Here is a 22,249-nt window from a genome sequence, read left to right as displayed (position 1 = left end):
TGGATAGCAATTGGATTTAGCAGTTGTCAAATGCTGTTTGTATCTAAGGTTGCCTGCTCCAGGTTAGGAAATTCCTGGAGATTTGGAGGGTGGAACCTGGGAAGGGCATGGTTTGGGGGAGGGGAGGGACCTCAGCAGGATATAATGCCATAGAATCCACCCTGCAAAACAACCATTTTCTCCAGGTGAACTTTCTATGGCCTAGAGATCAGTTATAATTCCATGAGATCTCCAGCCACCACCTGGAGGCTGGCAGCCCTATTTGTATCCCAACACAATATGTGTTTATTTGGATGTAATTATTGTTGGTACTTCTTCTGAAGAGTGTGCATTGGACCACAGCCTTAAGCCTATCTTTACGTGCAACACCAAAGTATTTCAAGAATAACTTGGAGGGCTCTGAATTAGAAAGTAGGTAAACAGGTTGGCATCACAATCAGGCAGCCATTAAACTCTAGTGTGGGATTTTAGTTAATTTAACTCTTCTGTTTTATTTTATTTACGTCATTTATGGCCCGTCTTTCTCACTGAGACTCAAGAGCCGGCGGATTACACAGTGTGAGAGTAGTACAGTCAGTATCAAGGACAATGCCATAGGGTAAATAAACGCAAGTTTACAAAGACATAACATTAGCAAGAATCCAATACAGAGTTGAAGAAATGCTGAAACAGAACATAAGCAATTCTAGGGCTGACATAGGAGCACATATTTAAAGCAACAGATAGTCGGTAAGGCAACATAATGGTGAAGTCTATGGGTGAAGTCTAACTCTTCAGTGGAGCATTTGAGACCCCTCCCTACATTACAAAAGCCTTTTTGAATAATTTGGTTTTGTATCATTTGCAGAAAACTAGAAGAGTGGGGGAGAGTGTTCCAGCTTTACTAGGCTGTATACTAACTTGTAAGTCTGTGGTCTTGTAACGAGCTTTTGCCTGTGTCTGAAACTAAGCTTCTACTAGCCAAGAGAAAGATGTATCTCTCTCCTGGAAAGCTTACAGCAATTAGTTCTCAGACCTGTCAAACAGATAAGTTCTTTGAACCAGCTGTTTATCAGTACATTTATTTATATGGGGTTCAATATTGCTTTGCAACTCTTTATCAAACACACAGACACCTGTCTAGAGTTTATTTCACTTTATTGAAAATACACCCTAGTTTTTTAATGAAGCAAGTAATCAAAATATAAATGGCTATTAATATAAATCCTATAAAAACAGAACACAGAAAGGCAATAAGAAATAAGTTTGCTAACATTTCTTAATAAATTCCAAGTTTAACATAATCAAAGTTTCTATGAAATGCATAGGTAAAAATAAGTTCTCACCTAAATTCTCTCAAGAGATTTCTTCCATCAGAGCTCTACCATTCTATCTGTGTTTGCAATTTTATACCTCATCAAATGCAAATATTTAAGGTCTATTCACATGATAGCACAAACAAACAATGATTGGTTTGACGCTTCACTGAATATTCATAATTTCTATAGTACAACCTTTCAATTAGTAAAAAATTACGCCATACTCAGATCTGCAAAACAAAACTACAAATCTCTGAGAAGTGTCAGGAAAAGTTAAGTTGAGCGATCACCATTGGTTGAATCTCTGATAGAGGAACATTAATCTCGATAGAGTCCACTATTTTAATTAACTGTCAAAGGATGAAAGCACACCTGTTAGAATTACCTAACACATAGAAAAAACACTCAGACAGTTCATGTAAAGTCTAAAAGTTCATCTAGAGAATACAAGAGTTTGGCCTAGTATTACTCAGTATTGATTATTGTCATGTGCTTTTATCTAGGTTGAATCCACATTCACCCATTACCCGCATGTTTATCGGATATCTTCCGTTTGCCTCCAATCCACGATTTTTTCCTCTTCGTTCACATACCTGCTTCCAATCCGTCTTTCTCGCACGTCCCTCTGGTCACACAGCCGCTCGAAAACCGCTTTTTTGGGCGGGACCTTTTTTTCCCGCCCATTTTTTAAATTTTTTTAGTGCACTTTTCCGTTATTTCGATCTTGCCTTATAAAGAAACATCATTGAAGATAATGATGCCTCTCTTTTCCCCCACTGACAGCACTGATGGCTCTCTCCCGTTTCTTTTTGGGGAATTTGGAAGCATGCGGGAAGCTTTCGTGGGCATTTCCTACGCAGTTCAATTCAGTGCCTGAATTTTACTGAAGTTTCACTTCCTTGGAGTGTCATTATTTCAATATTTCATAATTTCGATATTACAGTAATATAAAATAAAAAAAATAAAAAACAGTTAAAAAGGAAGTTTCGCGAGTCCGTTCTGAGGATGGATTCACCCCAAAATGATTTTTCAAACTACCAGATTTGATTCAGAAACAGCATAATCAATAAATCCAATGCTATGAAGTCAAAAACAGTCTTTTGCAGACTACGGAGCACTTGCAAGTTGAATCAGCCAATAGGAACTCTCGGAACGGCCGGAGAGACAGGAAGGGGGGTGGTTTTTAAAAAAACCACGTAAATTGCGCATTGGCCCGTTCACGGCCACCATGAAACTCCCGTTGAAAACCTGTGACCACATATTTGGGAGAAATGCAAATGAAATGCGTCTGTTTAATGAGGTAATGTGACCTGCACTCGGGATTGCGTGGGGAATGCAGGGAACATGCAACTTAGAATGAGTAATGTGGATTTGACCCTATATTGGTATAACAGTCTCATGAATGATCTTGGAACACTGCATCATATTACTGCTTTCTTTGCGATATTCTCTTATTGCCTTTCCTTGTCACTTAGATTGCCTTTATCCCAATTGTCAACTCTTTCATCAGTCTCTGACCCCAAACTTCCACACATTCCTTGTCTTGTCAGCAATGTTAAGACTTTTTATATAACATCTGTTGTCTTCTGGCCTATGCTAAATAGTACCATTAGTAGAATGTTTTTCATGGTTTAAAGAGAGTGGGAATGTCAATGTGGAATTAACTGAAAGGCACCTAATTAGAAAAGGACCTATTTTATTCTGGAATTGTACAGTTTTCTGTAGGAAATCCATTTGAATACTCTGCAATAAATCAATAGATAATCATCAATAACTTAGTGATAACTAAGAATATGGATACAATAGGTATATTTTCCATGGAAAGCCCACAAAGAGTCTGACCTTCCTGAGGGACAGGTGAATGCTGAGTCAGTTCCAGACTTTGCTTGATGCAAGTTTTGATTTGTTTGTTGTTCAAGTTTCTTTTGGTTTCTTTAACTTGCAGGTGGCTGGTGACGCAGCATGCCTTTGTTCCTAACCCCTGAATCAAGCATCAAATAGTCACTGGTTTCAGCATTTGCTTCTCAAGAGATGTCTGCAACCAGAGGCAATGGAGAGCACTGGAAGTCCTTGGAATCGGTGGGGATCAGCCGTAAGGAGCTGGCTCTTGCAGAAGCCCTGCAGATGGAGTATGATGCCCTGTCCCGCCTGAGGCAGGACAAGGAGGAGAACCAGGCTAAGAAAAATACTGACCAACCTCTCATTTCCTGGGATGATCCAATTCTGGAATACAACAAACCTGCTGTCAGGAATGATTGTCATAGTATCAAGGTGATGCGAGGCCTTTCTGGCTCGGACCCCACCCTTAATTACAATGCCCTCTCTGGCCAGGAGGTTTCAAGAGCTTTTGGGACCAACACCACTACCTCATCGAGTCTGCTTCCTGAGCCAGAGAACCAGCCTTGGTTGAAGGGACCTCTCTCCAGTGACTACTTGTATATCTTTGACAGCTCAGGGGGAGAGTTACTCACTGAGTCCAGTAGGACATCCCACCACAATAGTGATGGCAGAAACTCCCCCAAGAAGCTTTCTCCTCCCCCATTGCCCCCTCGCATTGCCATCTGGAATGCCTCTGAAGTGAATCAAGCTTCTCTCAAAGGGTCCCAGCCCAATGATATCAATATGTTTTCCTCAGCCCATGAGAGAGCAGATGGAAAATTGCTAGGCCGTAGAATCTCAGAGGAAGATCCGTATAGTACTGTGGACTATGATGGCATCAATGATGCTATCACAAGACTGAACCTCAAGTCTACTTATGATGCTGAACTTCTGAGGGAAGCCACATGGAGCTGGAAGGGGGGGCGAAGTATATTTGAGAAAGAAAGCAGTGGAAAGCCAGTTGCTCGCAGCAAGACTATGCCTCCCCAAGTCCCTCCCAGAACCTATGTCTCCAGGTCTGGTGAACGGAAGAATGCTGCACCTAACAAGAATCGGAGGATTTCAGCAGATCCGGTAAGACCATTTTTATGTCATCAAAATTGGCCTGAAGAGCTGGGGATATGACTGAAAAACCTGGAGCAGATGGAATATCATGAAGAGGAAGGAAGGAAATGTCAAAAAATCTCAAGTAGCATTGAGCAGGTCTATACAATCCTCTCAATGTTATCACTTCCTCATGATTTCAGATACAATATGGAGATTCCAGGTATCAAGGGATTAGTATTCCCCTTAGCAGCCATCATCATAAAAGTATTAGTAAACAAAAAGTCCTTGAGCATTATCTTTTTCCAAGTTAATCTTTCAGTGTATCTCAGGAAGCACTGTGGTGTAAAAGTGGTGTACAGTACCCTTGTCAGTCAAAAAGTTAGGAAAAAAAACAGCCCTAAGGTTGCTTGCTCAGTCTTTTACTTTGAACCTTTGTATATACATATAGTGATTCTGTCTTTAATTGCATGCTTTTATATCGCAACCCCCCCCCCCCCCAAATTTTTTGTTGTCTTATTAAATGCTCAAGGGTAGACATTGGTTTCGGTAAGAATTAGGACTGTGTTGTACATGAAGTTGTGTTTGTACAGTTTCTGTTTAATAAGCACTCATGCAATCTTATGCAGAATTACTCCAATCTAAGCTCACTGATATTAGTCCACTTAGACTGGAACAACTGTGTATGATTGCACAAGATCATGCAATAATGGACTATATAGATAGAATGATCGGATTTACCCCTATTGGAGAATTAACAATTTGAATTACAGAAACCATTACAGAGAGTTAGTGTATACGAAACACGGAACACAGTTCCGTATGGAATGGCCAGTTTGTTTGAAGCGAAACACACGTTCTGAGGGACCGTGTTTTTCCAGAACAAATGAATTTATCCAGCTGTTCCGTGGCTGGTTCGGAGTTTCACAGACCCCATGCTGGTTTCAGCCCATCGGCTGAACCCAGTGCGGGGTCTGTGAAACTGACAACCTCTTTTCCTGTTACCCGGGCTGTCAGTTTCACAGACCCCGTGCTGGAACCGGTGCAGGGTCTGTGAAAGTGGCAGCCCGGGCAGCAGAAGAAAGGGGCTGTCAGTTTCACAGCCCCTGCACTGGATTCAGCCACTGGGTCTGTGAAACTGACAGCCCGAGCAGCAGGAGAAAGGGGCTGTCAGTTTCACAGCCCCCACACTGGATTCAGCCACCCTGTGAAACTGACAGCCCAAGCAGCAGGAGAAAGAGGCTGTCAGTTTCACAGACTGCACATCGGTTCCAGAGCGGGGTCTGTGAAACTGACAGCCCAGGCAGCAGGAAAAGAGGCTGTCAGTTTCATAGACACCATGGCTGAACCCAGTGCAGGGACTTTGAAACTGACAGCCCCTTTGTCCTGCCGCGCTGGAAGTGCTGGGTTCAGCCGATGGGCTGTAACTGGCACGGGGCCTGTGAAACTGACTGCCCGAGCAATTGAAATGCCACAAACCACGAACCAATTCCCAAACTTGGAAAAGGTTTGAAGTTTGTGGTTCAAGGTTCCGTGGAATGCTACGAACCACGAATCACATGGTTTGGGGTTTTTTTTTTTTGGTTCGTGCCTATGTCTAGTGTAGACACATGGTTAGTGCAGAGACCTTCCTTAAAACTTTGTGATGTCAGTAAGCAGGGCAAAATGGAACACAGAAATGTCAGTGGCAGCTGTAATGAAGCTACTTTTGGAGCAACCTATTATTTTTAGTCTATATGTCTTCGCTAGTGACATGAAGTTTTCAGTGGAAGAACTGAAGACAGCGTAACATTTTCAGAGCAGATATTAGGGGCATGAAACATATCTCAAGGCTTGGGCCGATTCCAGATGGCCCTCCCCATGCCGAAACGTCGCGCGTCATTGCGCGAGTTTTGCGCGACAGCACGCAAAACTCGCGCGAGAAAACGCGATATTTCGCGTTTTCCGAGCGACGACGCGCGACGTTTCGGCATGGGGAGGGCCGTCTGGAATCGGCCCTGGTAGATGTATGCATTGGTTACTATTGTGTATGGTTCTCAGCAGGGTATTTCTTCAGGGCATTAGGGTGTAGTATATGGAAAGAAATTTGTTATCCATGCTGATCTTGCGGTCACTATTTGCTGTGTGTGAAGGAGGAACCCTTTGCACAAGTTAATTTTTAAGGGAGGCAAATGTCTTTACTTTTTGCTAGATGATTGAGCACATCTTACCCCCTACCCCCCAAAAAACAGAAAATGGCTTATAGCTCACCAGTGTTTGAAAACTCAACAAGAGTTTTAAATAGTGACTTCATCACTGCCTGCTCTGTTCTTTGAGAAAGGTCTCCACAACTAAGGAGGTACTAACCATTCTCTATAGTGGAATACTCAATGATTCCTTGCAAGATTTCAATAACCATGATTTGCAGGGGTCCAAGTTATAAGTAGAGGCTTTCAGAGGACCCAGAAATCTGTTGACAGCATTCAGGCAGATGAGCTAAATTGCCCCACCCCTCCCCCAACTTTTAAAATGACATTCCCTGCTGGGAAAATGAGTTGGGTTTGGGGAACCCAGGCCTGACTCATTAAAAAAATTCTTGACAGTTTGACAGAGATTTTGAAATCTCATGGGATCCATCTATCCTGAAAAAAACCCTGCAGGTTAAGGGAGCCATTCTTAACTGGGCCTTGAAAAAAATGGTCTGATCTTCATAGAAAATCTCTTTTGTGACATCCTTTTATTCTGTCTATAATAAAATTAGAATCCCAGCTATTTATACTTGCATAGCAGTTCTGTGAATAACCACAGGAATTGTTGACATGGAACAGAAAAATCATAAGACCCCTGTTAAAATAATCTTAAGGGAATTGCCACAATGAATCTATAAAGCCAGTACTTTTCAATTGCAACAAACTTGCAGGTTGTTTCTGAACACTCTTGAAGGTGCTGGTTTTGACCTTTAAAGTCAAAGGTCAATAGGGTTACCAATCTGAAAGTGATCCTTGGAGTTCACCCAAGATTACAACTAATCTGCAGACTACAGAAATCAATTCCACAGAGGAAAAGACTTCAGAGAGCATACTGTATGGCATTGCATTCCCATGGAGTTCCCCCAGGCACTGTCTCCAAATCTCCAGGAATTTTCAAAGCTGGAGTTGGCAAACCTAAATGTCAAAGTACCTGAAGGAGTACCTCCACCCATATCAGGCTGAAATCAATAAATGGTGCCTTCCAGTCTGAATCTGTCCACATTATTTGGAGTTAGCTTAGAAAAGGTAGAGCCTTTTCTGCAGCTGCCCCCCAGATTATGGAATTTATCCTCAAGGAGGTGAGACGGATACAGACTTGTGAGATCTCCAGCTTCAGCAGGAGACCTCCCATCCACCCGCACACCTGCTGGCACTTCCTGCCTCTGCTGAGCTGGGCAGCAGAAGGAAAAATGGGGAGAAACTGGTGTCATCCTGATACCATTGCCTCACTTCTGTCATAGCCCAGAAATGACATCATCATGTTGGACAACATTCCAGCATTTCCCCAAAACATTGTGGTTGAACCATAGCATTTTGGGCAAAACAGCATTGTCAATGATATGACATCACTTCAAGGTCATACCAGAAGTGACATCACCACAATGCCAGTGCCATCTCCAGCAAGCCTCCCTCCCCCCAGTTGTGAGTCTCTTGCCAGTTGCCAGCCTCATTTGCCAACCTTAGACATGCTGTGTCTTGAGGTCTTCTAGAGCAAACATAAAACCGAAAAAAAATCTGGAAGACCGTTGAGTAACTTTTAGTGGTGGTTGCTTTTGTCCTTGTGTTTTTAAATAATGACAATTTTACTGCTCTTGGGATGTGATTTTACTGCTGCTCTTACATTTGGACTGTTTGTAGATGTGGCTTTATGATCTTGTATTTGCTAAGTGTCTTGGGTGCATCTGGTGGGCAGAAATGTGTTTAAATAAATAGTTGTTTAGCCAAATAATTGCAGCAGCCAACAACAATAATGTATCCCAAACAATGTCTGTTCTAAAAGGATCAGAGCCCAGAGACAAAATAAAGAGTGAATGTTGTGTATTGTGATTGTGTGCCTATCCATTGTACAGTAAGGACTGCCTTTTCATTTCTAGACATTTGAATTTGATAGACATTGAGGTGTATTTATTCTTGAAAGACTCTTGTCCCATGTGGAGACCTGTGATCTTGTTATGGCATGCTCTAAATGTCCCATTTAGATTTCGAGTCCCTGTAGTCTTTCTGTAAAGCTGTGCCTTCACAGGCATGTGTCTTCACAGACTTTTGGTATGGGAAAGATATCCAATTTGCCCAGCAATCCAGTCTTATCAGTCCACACACCCCATCCCTGGGTATTACTGCACTGGATGGTACATGTGTCCAACAGGAAGGCCATCATGGCTTATACTTACTGCACAATCCCAAAACTTATTTGGAGGACCTTTCCTAAGTTTCCTTTTTGGCAATAGAGTGCTAAAATGAAAGCTTTTGTGGAAATGTACATTAAATATCTGCTTTGGATTGCCCTTGAATACCAGATTCTGATCTTTGTTCCTAATTCTGACCTAAATGTCACCACCAGGATTTATTGTCCCTCTAGTTACTGAGCTTGTTGTCACACATTAAATGCTTTTGCCACTGTGCCTTGGAAAGGGTTACGTACATCTGAAGTGCTATTTTAAGGTCCCCACAGCAGCAGCCTGAGCTGGTGTCCTGCAAAACTCTTCTCTTTCCGAAAAGTGTGTCGGCTGCTTCCCTCCCCAGAAATAACAGCTTTTGAAATGTCACAAGCTCCTCAGGAAAGAAACAGTGTAAGGAGCATGACAGGCTAGTTTCCTGTCAGCAAGCCGGGATGGGGAAAATTGTTTACTTCTTTAGATCAAGGTTTTGATGAAGAATTCCTAGCCCTTTTGTCATGCTGCTAAATGTGGATTTCTGGTAAAGGGGATACCAGAGTGTTCTAGGCCTGGACCACAAAGATAGCCTTTACTAGCTTTTGGCATTGTAAATGGTTCAAGCCAAGGCATATAGACAAAGAGTAAATGAAAAATACCTCTGGAACCTAAAGGATATAAATACGAGCAAGCTATCCTTTGCCACTAAGCTTAACAGAACGTCCTCTCCACGCAACCTGTGAAAATGCTGTCGGAAGCTCCTGTTAAAGGTTATGTAAGTTGCTCTCTGTTTTTGCTGTGCAAGAAACTAATGATGAAAGAACACTAAAATTGCCATTAGCGTCTGTTGTGTTCTGTCTCTTGCTCACTCTCTCCCTCTTCCTCTAACTATTTGGTGGGTTAATTGCTCTGACAGTGGAATCTTTGTCTGCTTTAAAGGAGTGAATTGAGGCACTGAGACCATGTACACATGCACAGTGTGGTGTGGCATGGCATTCTGTCCTGCTTCCTCTACATCCTGCTTTGTTATTTGGGAAAAAGACAGAGGAAACTCAGTGAAAAGTTTTAAGAATTTTCCTGATTGACAGACACAAACAGACAGACAGACAGACAGACAGTGAGTGAGTGAGTGAGTGAGTGCCTGTCTATGCATTGACAAAGTGAGCTTTGACTCACAAAAGCTTAGACCCTGGAACATTTCGTTGGTCTTTAACATGCTACTGGACTCAAATTTTGTTCTACTAACATTGCTACCCACCTGAAATTGGCTGTACATTATAGTTATTGTTAAATTTTATAATATGAACAAACATTTCAGCCAAGAAGGATACCGAATAATAGCTTCTTTTCAGACTACAAAATTCTGGAAAAGGTACTCTCAGTTGTAAACTATATGAGAGGCTGTGCAGTGGTTAGGGTGACAGATGACAATTGGAGAGACCTGGGGTCAAGTCCTCACTTGTCCATTAAGTTCACTGACTGATGCTGGGCCAGTCACTCTCTCTTAGCTATTTCACAATGTGGTCGTGAGGATAAAATGGAAATTCAGAGTGGAAGTATGACCGGCCAGGTTCTTTTTTAATGTGTTTAACATACTATGTTTGCCCTGGAGAATGCACTGTGTGTATTCATTCTACCACTCCTGTGGTTCAGATGTGCATTCAAGCTGTAGGCCAGTATGGGCTATTGGATGTGTATCACCTCATTCTTCCAAAACTGCTGTATAGGAACCTATAGGAACAGCTGTATAGATAGGAACAGTTATACACTGTCCATTTAGGTCATTCCAGTATATAATATATTTAGAGTACTCAAGATTATATTCTTCTTTTCTTTTTTAGAAAAGATATAATTGCAAAGTCATTTGCAGTGGATATGAGCACCGCATTGGCTCAAAAGTGTGCAGAGTTTCTGTCCTCAACTGTTTCAAACCAAGCCAAGGGCTGGGTCTTGTATATTATACTTACTAGAACTGCAGTCTTACCCCAGCTTGCAAGTTAACCCACATTTTACCACTGTACCACAAAACTGCAAAGGTGGGATGGTCAAGTTTGGATGAGTTGAAAACTAGGCTTGTGAGGAAGCCATTTCACGTACTCAGCTCTTCTTATCTGCTAAGCCCGTATTCTTAGCACCTCCTTTGGGTTGTGTGAACTGCTCCATAGCTTCAGCGTCATGAAGAAAGCTACTCATCAGTGCATGAAATGGAGTGAGAACTGTTTCTCACCTGCTGTTCGTACTGTAATTTGTAACTGTGCTTTCTGTTTCTGTGTGGCTTTTAGTGCCAGGGCACTTCTCGGCATTATCCTGTGGCCAACGGCTATGAGCTGTTCGAGGTCTCTGAGGAGAAGGATGAAGAGGTTGCTGCTTTCTGCCATATGTTAGATGTGTAAGTACTTGTTTGGAACAGAAAAGGGCTCAGTAAAATACTTTTTCAGGGCTTGCCATTGGCCAACATCTTCCTTGGAACTTAAGTGTATATGGCGGCAGGATGACCTAAATGCCTTGAGCAACTGATTGATTACTATTGTTGATTTAATCCTCAGCAGCTGGAAGAAATCCTCTTTGATACTACCATTTTTGTAACATTAGGTCTAAAGAGTGACATCTGTGGAATATGTGTTGGAAGTAGGGTTGCCATCCCCCTGCCCTGGCGGGGGATCCTCCGCTCCCACCCTTCCCACCCCACTCCCACTTACCCATCTGGCAGGGGCGCATGCTCCCTGGGGCGCCCTGTCCCCGGGGGGTGCGGTGTGCCCCTGGGTGGGGGTGGGGGCGCTTCTGCACTATGAGAGCAGGTGGCGGCAGTGGTGAAGGTAGGCTGCTCTCAATGCCGCCACTGCTGCCAGCGACACCCGCTTATGCCGCTGCCGCTTGCTCTCATGGTGCAGGAGCCGCAGTGCTGATGAAAGCGTGCTTGTGTCCCTTTTCTCCTGGCTGCCACTGCAGCAGCTTGCTCGTGGTGGTGGTGGCGGCAGCAGCAGCAGTAAGAGCGGCTCACTGTCGCTACTGCCGCTGCACTGGCAAAAGCGGCCTGTAGTGGTGAGAGCAAGCAGCGGTGGCAGCGGCAGCAGTGACGGTGACATCGAGAGTGGCTCGCTGTCACCAGCGCCAGCACCTCCTGCTGCCACCACCCGCTTGCTCTTGCCGCTGCAGGCCACTTTCACCAGTGCGGTGGCGGTGGTAACAGTGAGCTGCTCTCGCTACTGCTGCTGCTGCCGCCGCTGCTGGATTCAGTCTGAGTCGGCCTGGATTTGGGCTGAATTGGGTTGCTGCAGAGTGCAGGAGCACTCCAGGGAGCACTCCTGCACTCTGCAGCAGCCCGATTCAGCCTAAATTGGACCCAAAGCAGGCTCGATTCTGCCCCCTGCAGGGTGTGGGAGCTCTCCCAGGGACAGCACGTGGCCTGCATGATAACATCACTTCCTGGAAGTGACATTATTGTGCAGGTTAGGAGCATGCATGCACAAGTAGACCTCCTCTGGTAAGTCTCCCGCTGGGAAGGTAAGGGGACCTGGCAACCCTATTTTGTGCCATAAAGTTCTTGCATTTTTCTACTGTTGTTATCTTGCTGGAAAATTATAAAAGGCCCAATCGTTTTAGACAGGAATCTTGGGAATCACATAGGTAAATTTCTTTAGAGAAGATGAAGTAAGATCTTTGAGCAAACAGGAAAACAGATTTGGCATTGCAAGGCTTAATGAGACTGTCCCTTGTAGTAAAGGGTCTGGGCCCCCCATGCCAGTCACAAGAACAATAAAATAAAGCCATCCACAAAAAGTCTCTGTATTCGGAGGACTCATAAGAATGCAAGAGTCTAGTGGATCATTCCAGCGGTCTGTCTAATCCAGCATCCTTTTCCGCACAGCAGCCAACCAGTTGCACTGGAGGGCCAAACGAACAATGAATAGAGGCTGAGCTTCCCCACACTGCTGCCTCCCAGCATTCAGAGGTGTTCTACCTCTGTAAATGGAGGCTCCCTTTTGTCACTGTGACTAGTAGCCATTGATAGACCCTTCCTCCATGAATCTGTCTAATCTTTTAAAGTCATCTATGCTCATGGCCATCACTATCTCCACCTGGCAATGAATTCATTGAGTAAAAAAGTATTTTCATCTGTGCCCCTGAGTTATAGTATTATGTGAAAGGGAGAAAAAGCTACCTCTATCCTTTTCTCCCCTGTCATGTAGAAAAATAATATTTTGTACATTAACCAACATTAAAATAACATCCCCCCCCCACCCCAATAATAGCCAGATGAGGACTGAATGTCCTGCAGGAAGCCCCAGAATGTTGAAAGCAGTTGACAGTCTGTTGACGAAAAATGTTGGGGGAGGGTAACAAACCTTCCCTCAAGCCCCTGAGAATGTATAGATTAGGTGTGGGGTGGGAAAGATATGAGAGAAATTTCCAAATAATTGGTCTCCCCTTTCCAGTTCCTTGTAGATCCTCTTGTAATGATATTAATTCCAAAATGGGAGAATTCAAGTGGGACAAAGAGGAGAGGAAAAGGTAAAGGTAAAGTACAAAGATGTCTAGGGAAAGAAAGAGAGAAAGCAAAGCAAGGGGGAAAAGGTCCTTTCTGGTGCTAGAGGACTTGGCTGGTTAAGGGAATCTATAGTACCCTTCTTATCTTATTTGTTTCCCGCAGATTGAGATCTGGCTACAGTACGAAGGACTACTCTCTTACTGGTTATGTCTGGAGCACTGTCAACCTCAGTCCCGAACACCTTGGACACGGGGTCAGCTTGAAAGTGACTGTAGTTTATGACAGCCTGCAGGAGCCCCTCACCTTCACTTGTGACTGTAAGTTGTTGGTTTGAACTTCAAAGTCCCTTGAGCTCCTAATGTCAAGACAAATCCACTCCTCTTCCTAGCAATGAAAGGGCTACTATTACTTGTTCTAGTAATGTTTTCTGGTTCTTTAAAAAACCAATGATAGACCTTGTGGGACTTCTTCAGACTTTTTTGGGCAGGGGGCACAAATGTTCTTATTTTACTAGAAATCAGACATCGAGCTAATGTTTTTCTTGTGGAGGGTATCACATTTTTCAAGCCCTTAAACAGCCACATTCTTTTACAAGGCAGAAATGTGATGTCCACCCCCTCTTTGTACATGTACTGTTTGCGGAATCTATGTACAAATATGAAGTTGCTTTATACTGAGTCAGACAAGTGGTCTGTTTTAGTTCAGAATATTATCTGAACTCACTGGCAGCTGCTCTCCAGGGACTTAGAGAGAAAAAATCTTCCCTACACCTGTTATCCTTTTAGAGGTGATAGGGATTGAACCGAGGACCTTCTGCTTATAAAGCAGGTGTACTGCCACTGAATCATGGTCATTTTTGGAGCCATGATATAGAATATGGTTATATGTCAACACTGTAAAGCTCTTGATATTAGCCCGTGAGACACAAAGATTTTCCTTCCATATTCTCATCATTTTGTGAACCCTTTAAACTTTGTATTTCAATATGTATTATTATTGTAAGGTACCACTGACCGTAGTGCCCCTTAGAGGTTACTGGTGGTATTTGTCTCTGTTTGGGAGGTTCAAGAATGCATCGAGCTATATGGGGGTGGGGGTTTACTTCACCCAGTTCCTTGTCCTCTTTGCTCCAAATACTGCCTCTTAATGACTCGGTGCTTGCACAGGGGACTACCTTTATTTTTTACTGCCAGCCTAGAGCTCAGGAGTGTTCCCTGGCTCTGGCCAGAGATTTTTATAGCCTGGCTGACTAGACTCCATTTTCACCAGCAGCTTCTTCCCCTCTGGTGACTGACAGCTGTTCCAGCCAATTGGGCAGTTGCCAGTTTGGCATTTGGCCTCTGTCCATCAAGCCCATCACAGGCATCTCTTCACTTTTGACATAAGAAGAGTCTTACTGGATCTAACCAGTGCAGAGACCAGTCCAGCATCCTGTTATGCACACTGGCCAGCCACTTGCCCTGGATGGTCAACAGCAGGGCAGAGAGACTAATAACTTCTCCTAATATTGCCTCCTGCTGCTGGTATTCAGAGGCTTACTGCCTCTGAATATGGAGGTTCCTTTTAGTAGGCATAGCTAATAGCTGTTGATGAACCTATTCTCTGTGGCATGTTGGGGCCAAAGCCATGCAAGGCCTCTTTTCCAAGCTGGCCCTTGTGGTGGCCGGCCCAGCTGCCCCCAAGGCAGTAGAGCAGCAGAGACTGACCTATGAGGCTTGTGAAATTATGGCATTTTAAAATTATAGTTTTTGAAATTTATGCAGTCCTTTATATTTTTGCAGTGGTGTTACTGGTAGTAGACTAGTGTGAGAACAAGTATACACTGATGAGAAATATGCAGAATTTTACACTTGTAAAATGTTGTTTTTTCCAATGGGCTACTATAAACCAAAGAATCCTCAAGCTGGATGAGGTCAGTGTTGCCCTGCTTCTGCCGTGACTCTGACTTCCCACTCAGAGGGCCTGTAGGAATCTAAACAAACACTGGCAAGTCGTCTTCAGTCTCTTGGTTGTGGCAGAATCTCATCTTTTTTTTCTTTCTATATTTTGCCTACAGACATGTATATAACCCTACCAATGAAATGTGAATTTGTGAGAAACCCTTCATAATTGCATATTAAATGGCTATTTGGGGAGTAAATGTGGTAAACATTCAATTTTACATGTTCATAAACACAAGCACTAATAGTTAATTTCATCATTTTGTCCAGAGTTATCTCGATTTTGTTCTTTGTGATTGTTTAACTGAATGTTTAATATTTAATGTACTGTTTAAAATGCATTATCTTGGCATTTTCCATTCAGTTTTTTTTTCATCTTAGTGTTTATATATCTTGTAAATGATTGACAGTTACCTATCCATTTCTTATAAACGGTGGCCAGTACCTCATTTAAGGTGCGTTTTATTCATGTAGTTCACTTGTTTAATGAAGCAGAAGTGTGCAATTAGTTCAGCTTGACCTTGTTCAACAGGTGAACAAACCCAATTACGCTAAATCAGATTTCTTGTTAACATTTCCAATGTATATATGGAGATTAATTAATTGTGGGATTTACTTTCTTTAATTCAAAGCCTCTTTTTTGTTCTCTAGCACATTAGCATAAATCAATTCAAATTTTAGATGCAGAAAAGATGGGTAGAAGTGTGAGACATCGCAGTATTAGCCCAAATCAACTAACCCTTCCATAAACATGGGCTTGCTGACATTCTGTCTCATGATGTTGCTCTTTTATGGATATGGAATGGCTATAGTTATGTTCTGATAGACACGACATATTGATCAGGTCAGTTTTGCAACTGGCCTCCTTGCAGTATGTACTCTAGCTTCCTCATTTTAATCATTTAGAGTTATTTGTTTTGCTGGCACTTTATGCCTGGCATCTGCCCTTTGATCGTGGCACACGATTAGGTGTTGGATGAAATGATCTGATCGTGCAAGGATTGTGGATGTTCCCTGCTTTCTCCTTTCCCCACCAATCCCTTCTGGCTTTTGAAAAATTGATTCCTGGGGCCCAGCTAGAACAATAGCCAGGCAAGTCAGTGGGTTCCATTGAGGAGGGGGAAGGGACCAAACCACTCCTTCCTACCTCTCCCATCAGGGTGGAAAAGCAGGATGGACTGTTTCATCCCTTTCCCCTGTTTCTCTGCAGTCCACCAACCTATATGGCTATTAGGGTCCCACAACCCTGGGAATCAACTTTCCCAGAGTCAGAAAAGCCTGATAAGGTAAAGTGAAAGCAGGGAAGATCCACTGTCATCAGTATCTTTCACTGTTCTATCACAGGATCCAACACATTGTTTGAATTGGAGTTTGACCACATGCTCTTTCATTTCCTTCTTTCCTTATTATTCGAATGTAAACTTTCCCAGTCCAATGCCAGCTGTCAGTGTTGTGTCCTTATGATCTCATTTATGCTTCTGTATCAGAATTCTGTTAACTTTTAGGAGGCTGTCCTTTGAGACTGAAGTTGAGACTGTTTGAATGGTTTGTTGATAATAGTCTGGGTTGTAGCAGAGGGACAAGAAAATTAATCAGGCTCGGAAAGAACTATGGAGACATTGTGAGTGACATTTTCATGATATCAGAGGAAGTTAGTCTATGGCATGATTTAGAGTGGTGATACTCAGTGGCTTGGGAGCTGCCTGGCATGTGGTTATTTGATATGCTACCTGTGGCTCTTCTGAGCACCATTCCCTAGTGTGGCACCTGCTCCATATTTCAAGAAAATGGGCAAAGCTGTTTTCCTGTGAGGCTTGTATTTGACAGATGGTTCTCTCTGCTGAAACAGCTTCTGCTGAAGGGACTGGAGGAGGATGGGTAAGCTGCAAGCCTTGCCCAAATCCTTACTCTTCTTGCAGCCTCTGTGCTCTCATCCCAGCAGCCAAACAGCAGCCAGGACAGCAAGCTGGCCTACACCAGAGAGAGATAAAACCCCTACCACCACCTGGGAGCCACTCAAGAAAAAAAACAAGCTGGCCACAGTGGTGGTGGTTTCACTGCCCCTTCTCCACGTCCAGTTTGCTCACCTCTGGGTGCTTTGGCATGTGCCTTGTGCTGGGGGGAGAGCAAGAAAACAGAAAGGAAAGTTAAAATCCACTGGCTTCTTGCAAACAGAAGCTTAATCATGCTGCTGGCTGGTGCAGAGTAGGCTTCTGCAGTGCAAAACCTAATCATGGCTTACTCCCCCCCCCTACTTTCTTGCTCTCTCCCTGGCAGAATAGTGTTGGCCATCTCACTCTCACCTGAGTGGTGGGCTTTTGCCAGGGACGAAGACGGCCAGGGAAGTAAATGGTGCCCAGGCTTCCCACTGCAGATGCCTGCTCTGAGCGAGCGAGCTGTGCTGACTTGGAGCCTCCTATCGGAATGCTCTTGGGCCCACCCGAGTAGGTTCCTGCAGGGAAGCCAGAGTGTCCATTTAATTTGACCTCGGCCTTCTTACCATCTTGGCACAGCAGCTCCTGCAGCTGCTGACCAGATCCGAGTAAGCACGGTCTGCAGAGAAAAGGTGGGCACTTTGCCTATCCTCATTCTGCAGAGCCCACATATAATAGTCACGTAGAATTTGTGGTTGATGGCAATTGCAGATGTGGTAATCCATGAGCCACAGAGTGAGTACCACTGAATTAGAGTAAGGAGTAGCCACAATGGCAAATTTTGGGGAATTTTGACAGGGTTCATTGTGCTGAGCATGTTTTTTCCCCCCCTGTCCTTTCAGGTTCTTCCACTGTGGACTTGCTCATTTATCAGACGTTGTGCTACACTCATGACGAATTACATGACATTGATGTGGATGACTTTGTACTCAAGCTGTGTGGCCTGGAGGAATTCCTGCAAAAGTGAGTGAGTGGGCAGTGCTTGAAAAAAGGGTTAAGAATACATGCCTTATCTTTGGCCTCCTTGATGCATTCTCAATCCCACAGTCTTTGTGGACTCTCTGTGCTTGAGAAATACAGGATTAGAGATCTTGCTGTTTTTGCGGATTGAACACAAGAAATACAGGATTAGAACTGCTGCTGGTTTGAGCAGTGGGTGAATGGTAGGGGTGAATGTGAAGAGTTATCCAAATAACCCTCAACCTTTTCCCTCTTGTTTCCCTCAATGTGTAAGTAGCACTTTGCCTGTCTTATCCCAAATGCGAACATGTGTTACATAGCCCCTCTCAGTTCTTCAATGGATGTCTCTCTTACAGTGATTTAATAAAATACAGTTGTTTTAGACCAGGGGTCCCCAACATGGCACCCGTGGACACCATGGTATCCTTTGACATCTTTCTTGGTCCCTGCCAAGTATTTTTAGAAAGTGGGTGTGCAGGTAGGACTTTTGCCCAAAAGGATTTCTGATTGGACTCTGGAGATGCAATTGGCTGTGAAGACTGAAACAAACAAGCCACTGCTTCAGCTCCAGCTGCTGCTATAGCACAAGATTCTTCAGTGTGTGACTGAAAGTAAGCTGTGTCTTTTACAATAAAATATTTTTCAAAGCATCCTGTTAAGCAAAACTTCTGCCTGAAATGCTGAAGGGTTACTGTTCAAGTTATTTTATTTATTTTATTTTAAGTTATGCTATATTATGAGTTATGCATAACCTCACTCACTGACATTTTGTGGTTAGTTCCACCTCCTTTGGCAGCCATTTTGTATCTGTGCCCCTGCCATATGTTTGAGCCAAAACACACGTTAAGAAAAACCTAGGTTCAGCACGTGTTCTCTTACCTCAAGGTTTGCCGGGATCTGTAGGAGTCCTGGAAGCTTAAAGTAGGCGTCCTGGAAGCTTAAAGATCTGTAGGGGTCCTGGAAGCTTAAAGTCCTGGAAGCTTAAAGGATCTGTAAGCATCCTGGAAGCTTAAAGGCGTCCTGGAAGCTTAAAGCTTAAAATACAGGCGCCTGTATTTCCCTTTCCCTTTTTGCTGCTCTGTAAATGCTAAACTTTAAGCTTCCAGGACGCCTACAGATCCCAGCAAACCTTGAGGTAAGAGAACACGTGCTGAACCTAGGTTTTTCTTAACGTGTGTTTTGGCTCTTAGAATTCCAGAGGTACCAACAGGCTCAAAAACGTTTAGACCATATTATAGACTTGTTTTGTAAGGGACTGAAGAACCTGGGGCTAATCCCTGCCATGTTTGCTGTGATAGCATAAATTACAATTACATGGCCTCCATTCTGGCTTCTCTCATTTTGTGTTCACACAGTTTCCAGCAGTACAGTCATTGCTTGGCAATTATTCCCAAAGGGAGTGATTTTATTGGATAAACTGGGTTACTTTAGCACCTCCTGGGAGCATAGCTGAGGCCATGTGCATTTCTTTATTTTTTTTAAATTTTATGTTATTTATAGTCCTTTCTCACTGAGACTCAAGGCAGATTACACAGTGTAAATCAACACAACCAATGGCTGGGACACTTAGTAAACAGTACAATAGAATATAGATTGTAGAAATTTGAAAACAAGCATAGATCCAAATACAGATATGAAATGTTGAAGAAACAAAACAAGTAATTTAACATTACATTTTAAATGATGCAGAAACTCCAGGTTGGAACATATCTACACCAATATACAGTACCCAGTAGTATAGTTTACAGTCTCTGTCCCTTTACCAGGACATCTGTCTGATCCATTTCTTACAGGCAGTCCAGAGTTAAAAAGCTCTCCAGAATAATTCAGTTTTGCATAGTTTGTGGAAAGCCAAAATAGTGGGAGCTTTCCTGACCATGTCACCATATTACTGTCTCCATGACTTGTCCCAGTTAATGTGGTTCAGTTAATATGGGACTGCCAAGGTGGTCAGCAACTAATGCTGGTACATTTTTTGATGTGTAACTAGATTGAGAGCAACCCATTAATACAAACTTCTGCTTCTAGCATGCTGGAGTGAGGTGACTATTTCCTTCCTACATATATAACAACAACAACAACAACAACAACAACAATTTATATAGTACCCTACAAGACAACTTAATGCCCACTCAGAGCGGATAACAAAGTATGTTATTATTATCCCCACAACAATAATCACCCTGTGTGGTGAGTGGGGCTGAGAGAGCTCCTAGAAGCTGTGACTGACCCAAAATCACCCAGCTGACTTCAAGTGGAGGAATGGGGAATCAAACCCGGCTCTCCAGATTAGAGTCCCATGCTCTTAACCACTACACCAAACTGGCTCTATGCCCTATATACCTATATACATTTGAAATATATGCCCCATCTTTTGGGCTGTTGATTCTTCTCTTTAGAACTGTGCAGTTGTGTAAAATGAAGTCTCCCCTGGAAGAATACTGAAAATACCATTTGCTTTTCAGGAGAAAAATCAATAAAACTTCTCTCATTGGTTTACTATCAGCCAACCAGGAATGAGCATTCCAAATACTTAGCAAAATAGCTGGGCCATTTAACCTGCTTTTCTTGACCACAGTGCGCTGCATTTCCATCAGACAAATTACTAATGTAAGGAGGCCTTGAGAGTGGCTTTGTACTTTTTGATCTTAAGAGCTTGTGGTTCAGTTACAGCGACTGGGAATGCAAGCTGGCAAGTGCAAACTGATTATTACTGTGACTGGCTGGTTAGTGAACAGACTTTGAAACCACTGAGTCCTCTGTGGAAAACAATTTTGTGTGTGTGTGTGCATATACCCCTATAAGAGACAGCATGTGAATTGAAAGCCAAATCAAGAGAAGAAACCTCCCAGACTGATTTCAGTGTTTATATGTGGCTATAAATGTTGTTTTAAGTCTCAAGGCTATTCCCTTCTCCTGTGGAGCCCTGGCAATAAACAAAGTGACTTAAAATGCCGTCTTTCTCTGTGTTAGCAGAGGGCAACAAGTTTGCGTGTGTGTCAGTGAATGGCTCAAATGTCAAGGTATCAGTTTTGGCATCGCTAGATCCCTTGACACCTTTCAGTCTGCACAGTGTCTGTAGGAAATCACTCGTGACTGCAATGTATGTTAAAGAATGCCTGCTGGTAGAGCCCAGCCACTTCAGGGGTAACTGGAGAAGAATGTTCCAGATATGGAGCCAGAGAACCAGTAAGAACTGTTGCAATAGTTCTTATTGGCTTCTAGTAGTCTTTTTTTTTTAATGGTGATGTTGCCATCAGCAGAAAAATCTTCCTTCCTTTTATGTAACATGTATTAACTAAAAACAGAAATAAGAAATGTACATCAGATGAAGGAAGTAATACTGCCAACCTAGAACCCACAGGCGCCTCGTGTATTTTCTCTCTCCCTCCCCCCTTTGTAAAGGGATTTGGAACTAGATTATGGAAAGGAAAAGGCCCATTTATGACTGCAGTCCTTATAAGTGGGGGTTAGCAAATAATTTAGAGGCTTTAAATTTTGCAGAGGTGTTACTGTATTCTTGCTTTTTGAAGAACTGTTGTTATATGACTATTTAGGTACATTTAGGAAGAAGTACAGTTCAATTGGATTCCAGCTAAAGACTCCTCACATGATGTCTCCTTGGCCAAACTGTATTCCCATAGCCCCTTTATTCCTGTTTATGTTCATCTCCTCTGTCTGACATTCCTGAAAATCTGGGTCCCCAATTTCTTCTTCTGGGTTTTATACTACCTAGCAGTGTTCAGGCTTACTGGGGATGGGTGACATGTCAAGATGTTCTGCCTCTAATGTTTGATGGCTTCTTGAGAGTGTGTGTGGAATTTCTTGTCAACATGACCAATACTCCACTTGAAGCTTTTGTAGATCTTCAGAAAGCAAAATGACTCAGGCAGCCAGCATGATTGTTCTTAAATGTCTTGTGCCACCTCATACAGCCCACTTCATCTTTCTAGTTTACTGGAGAGTTAAGAGCAATGAAATGGAGGTTAAACCCTATGTGACAGTTTCCACAAGTCTGATCTTCAGAGGCTGCCACATTTTTAAAGTGATTTTAAAATGGTTGCTGTGGATTTTCCGGGCTGTAATTGATTGATTTTAAATTGAATGATTTTAAATGGAATGATTTTAAAATGCTATGAGGGTGCAGCATGGCCAACTGAGGTGTTCTTGTTCTCCCCCGCCCCCTCTAGAATGGCCACACACACACGTACCACTGCTGTTTTGGCACTTGAAACATCACCAGGGGGAACAAGGATGGACACCAGTGCTGCAGTCCACTGTGTTGCAGGCCCAATCAGGACTGGTCCCTTGCAGCATTTTAAAAT

At 43.1% G+C, this 22,249-nt stretch overlaps 1 protein-coding gene across 1 annotated transcript in view; it reads left to right on the top strand.

Moving 5' to 3' along the window:
* Positions 1-22,249, top strand: part of PIK3C2B (phosphatidylinositol-4-phosphate 3-kinase catalytic subunit type 2 beta) — a 117,534-nt gene that overhangs the window by 29,031 nt on the left and 66,254 nt on the right. The window contains exons 2-5 of the mRNA XM_054979281.1: positions 3,244-4,250; positions 10,884-10,990; positions 13,253-13,407; positions 17,807-17,927. Coding sequence (XP_054835256.1) covers positions 3,330-4,250; positions 10,884-10,990; positions 13,253-13,407; positions 17,807-17,927 — 1,304 coding nt within the window. The 5' untranslated portion in view covers positions 3,244-3,329. The remainder of the gene's footprint in view (positions 1-3,243; positions 4,251-10,883; positions 10,991-13,252; positions 13,408-17,806; positions 17,928-22,249) is intronic.

This window comes from Eublepharis macularius, chromosome 5 (genome assembly GCF_028583425.1).
Source record: "Eublepharis macularius isolate TG4126 chromosome 5, MPM_Emac_v1.0, whole genome shotgun sequence".
Lineage (NCBI taxonomy): Eukaryota > Metazoa > Chordata > Lepidosauria > Squamata > Eublepharidae > Eublepharis > Eublepharis macularius.
This window is presented reverse-complemented; position numbering and strand designations above follow the sequence as displayed.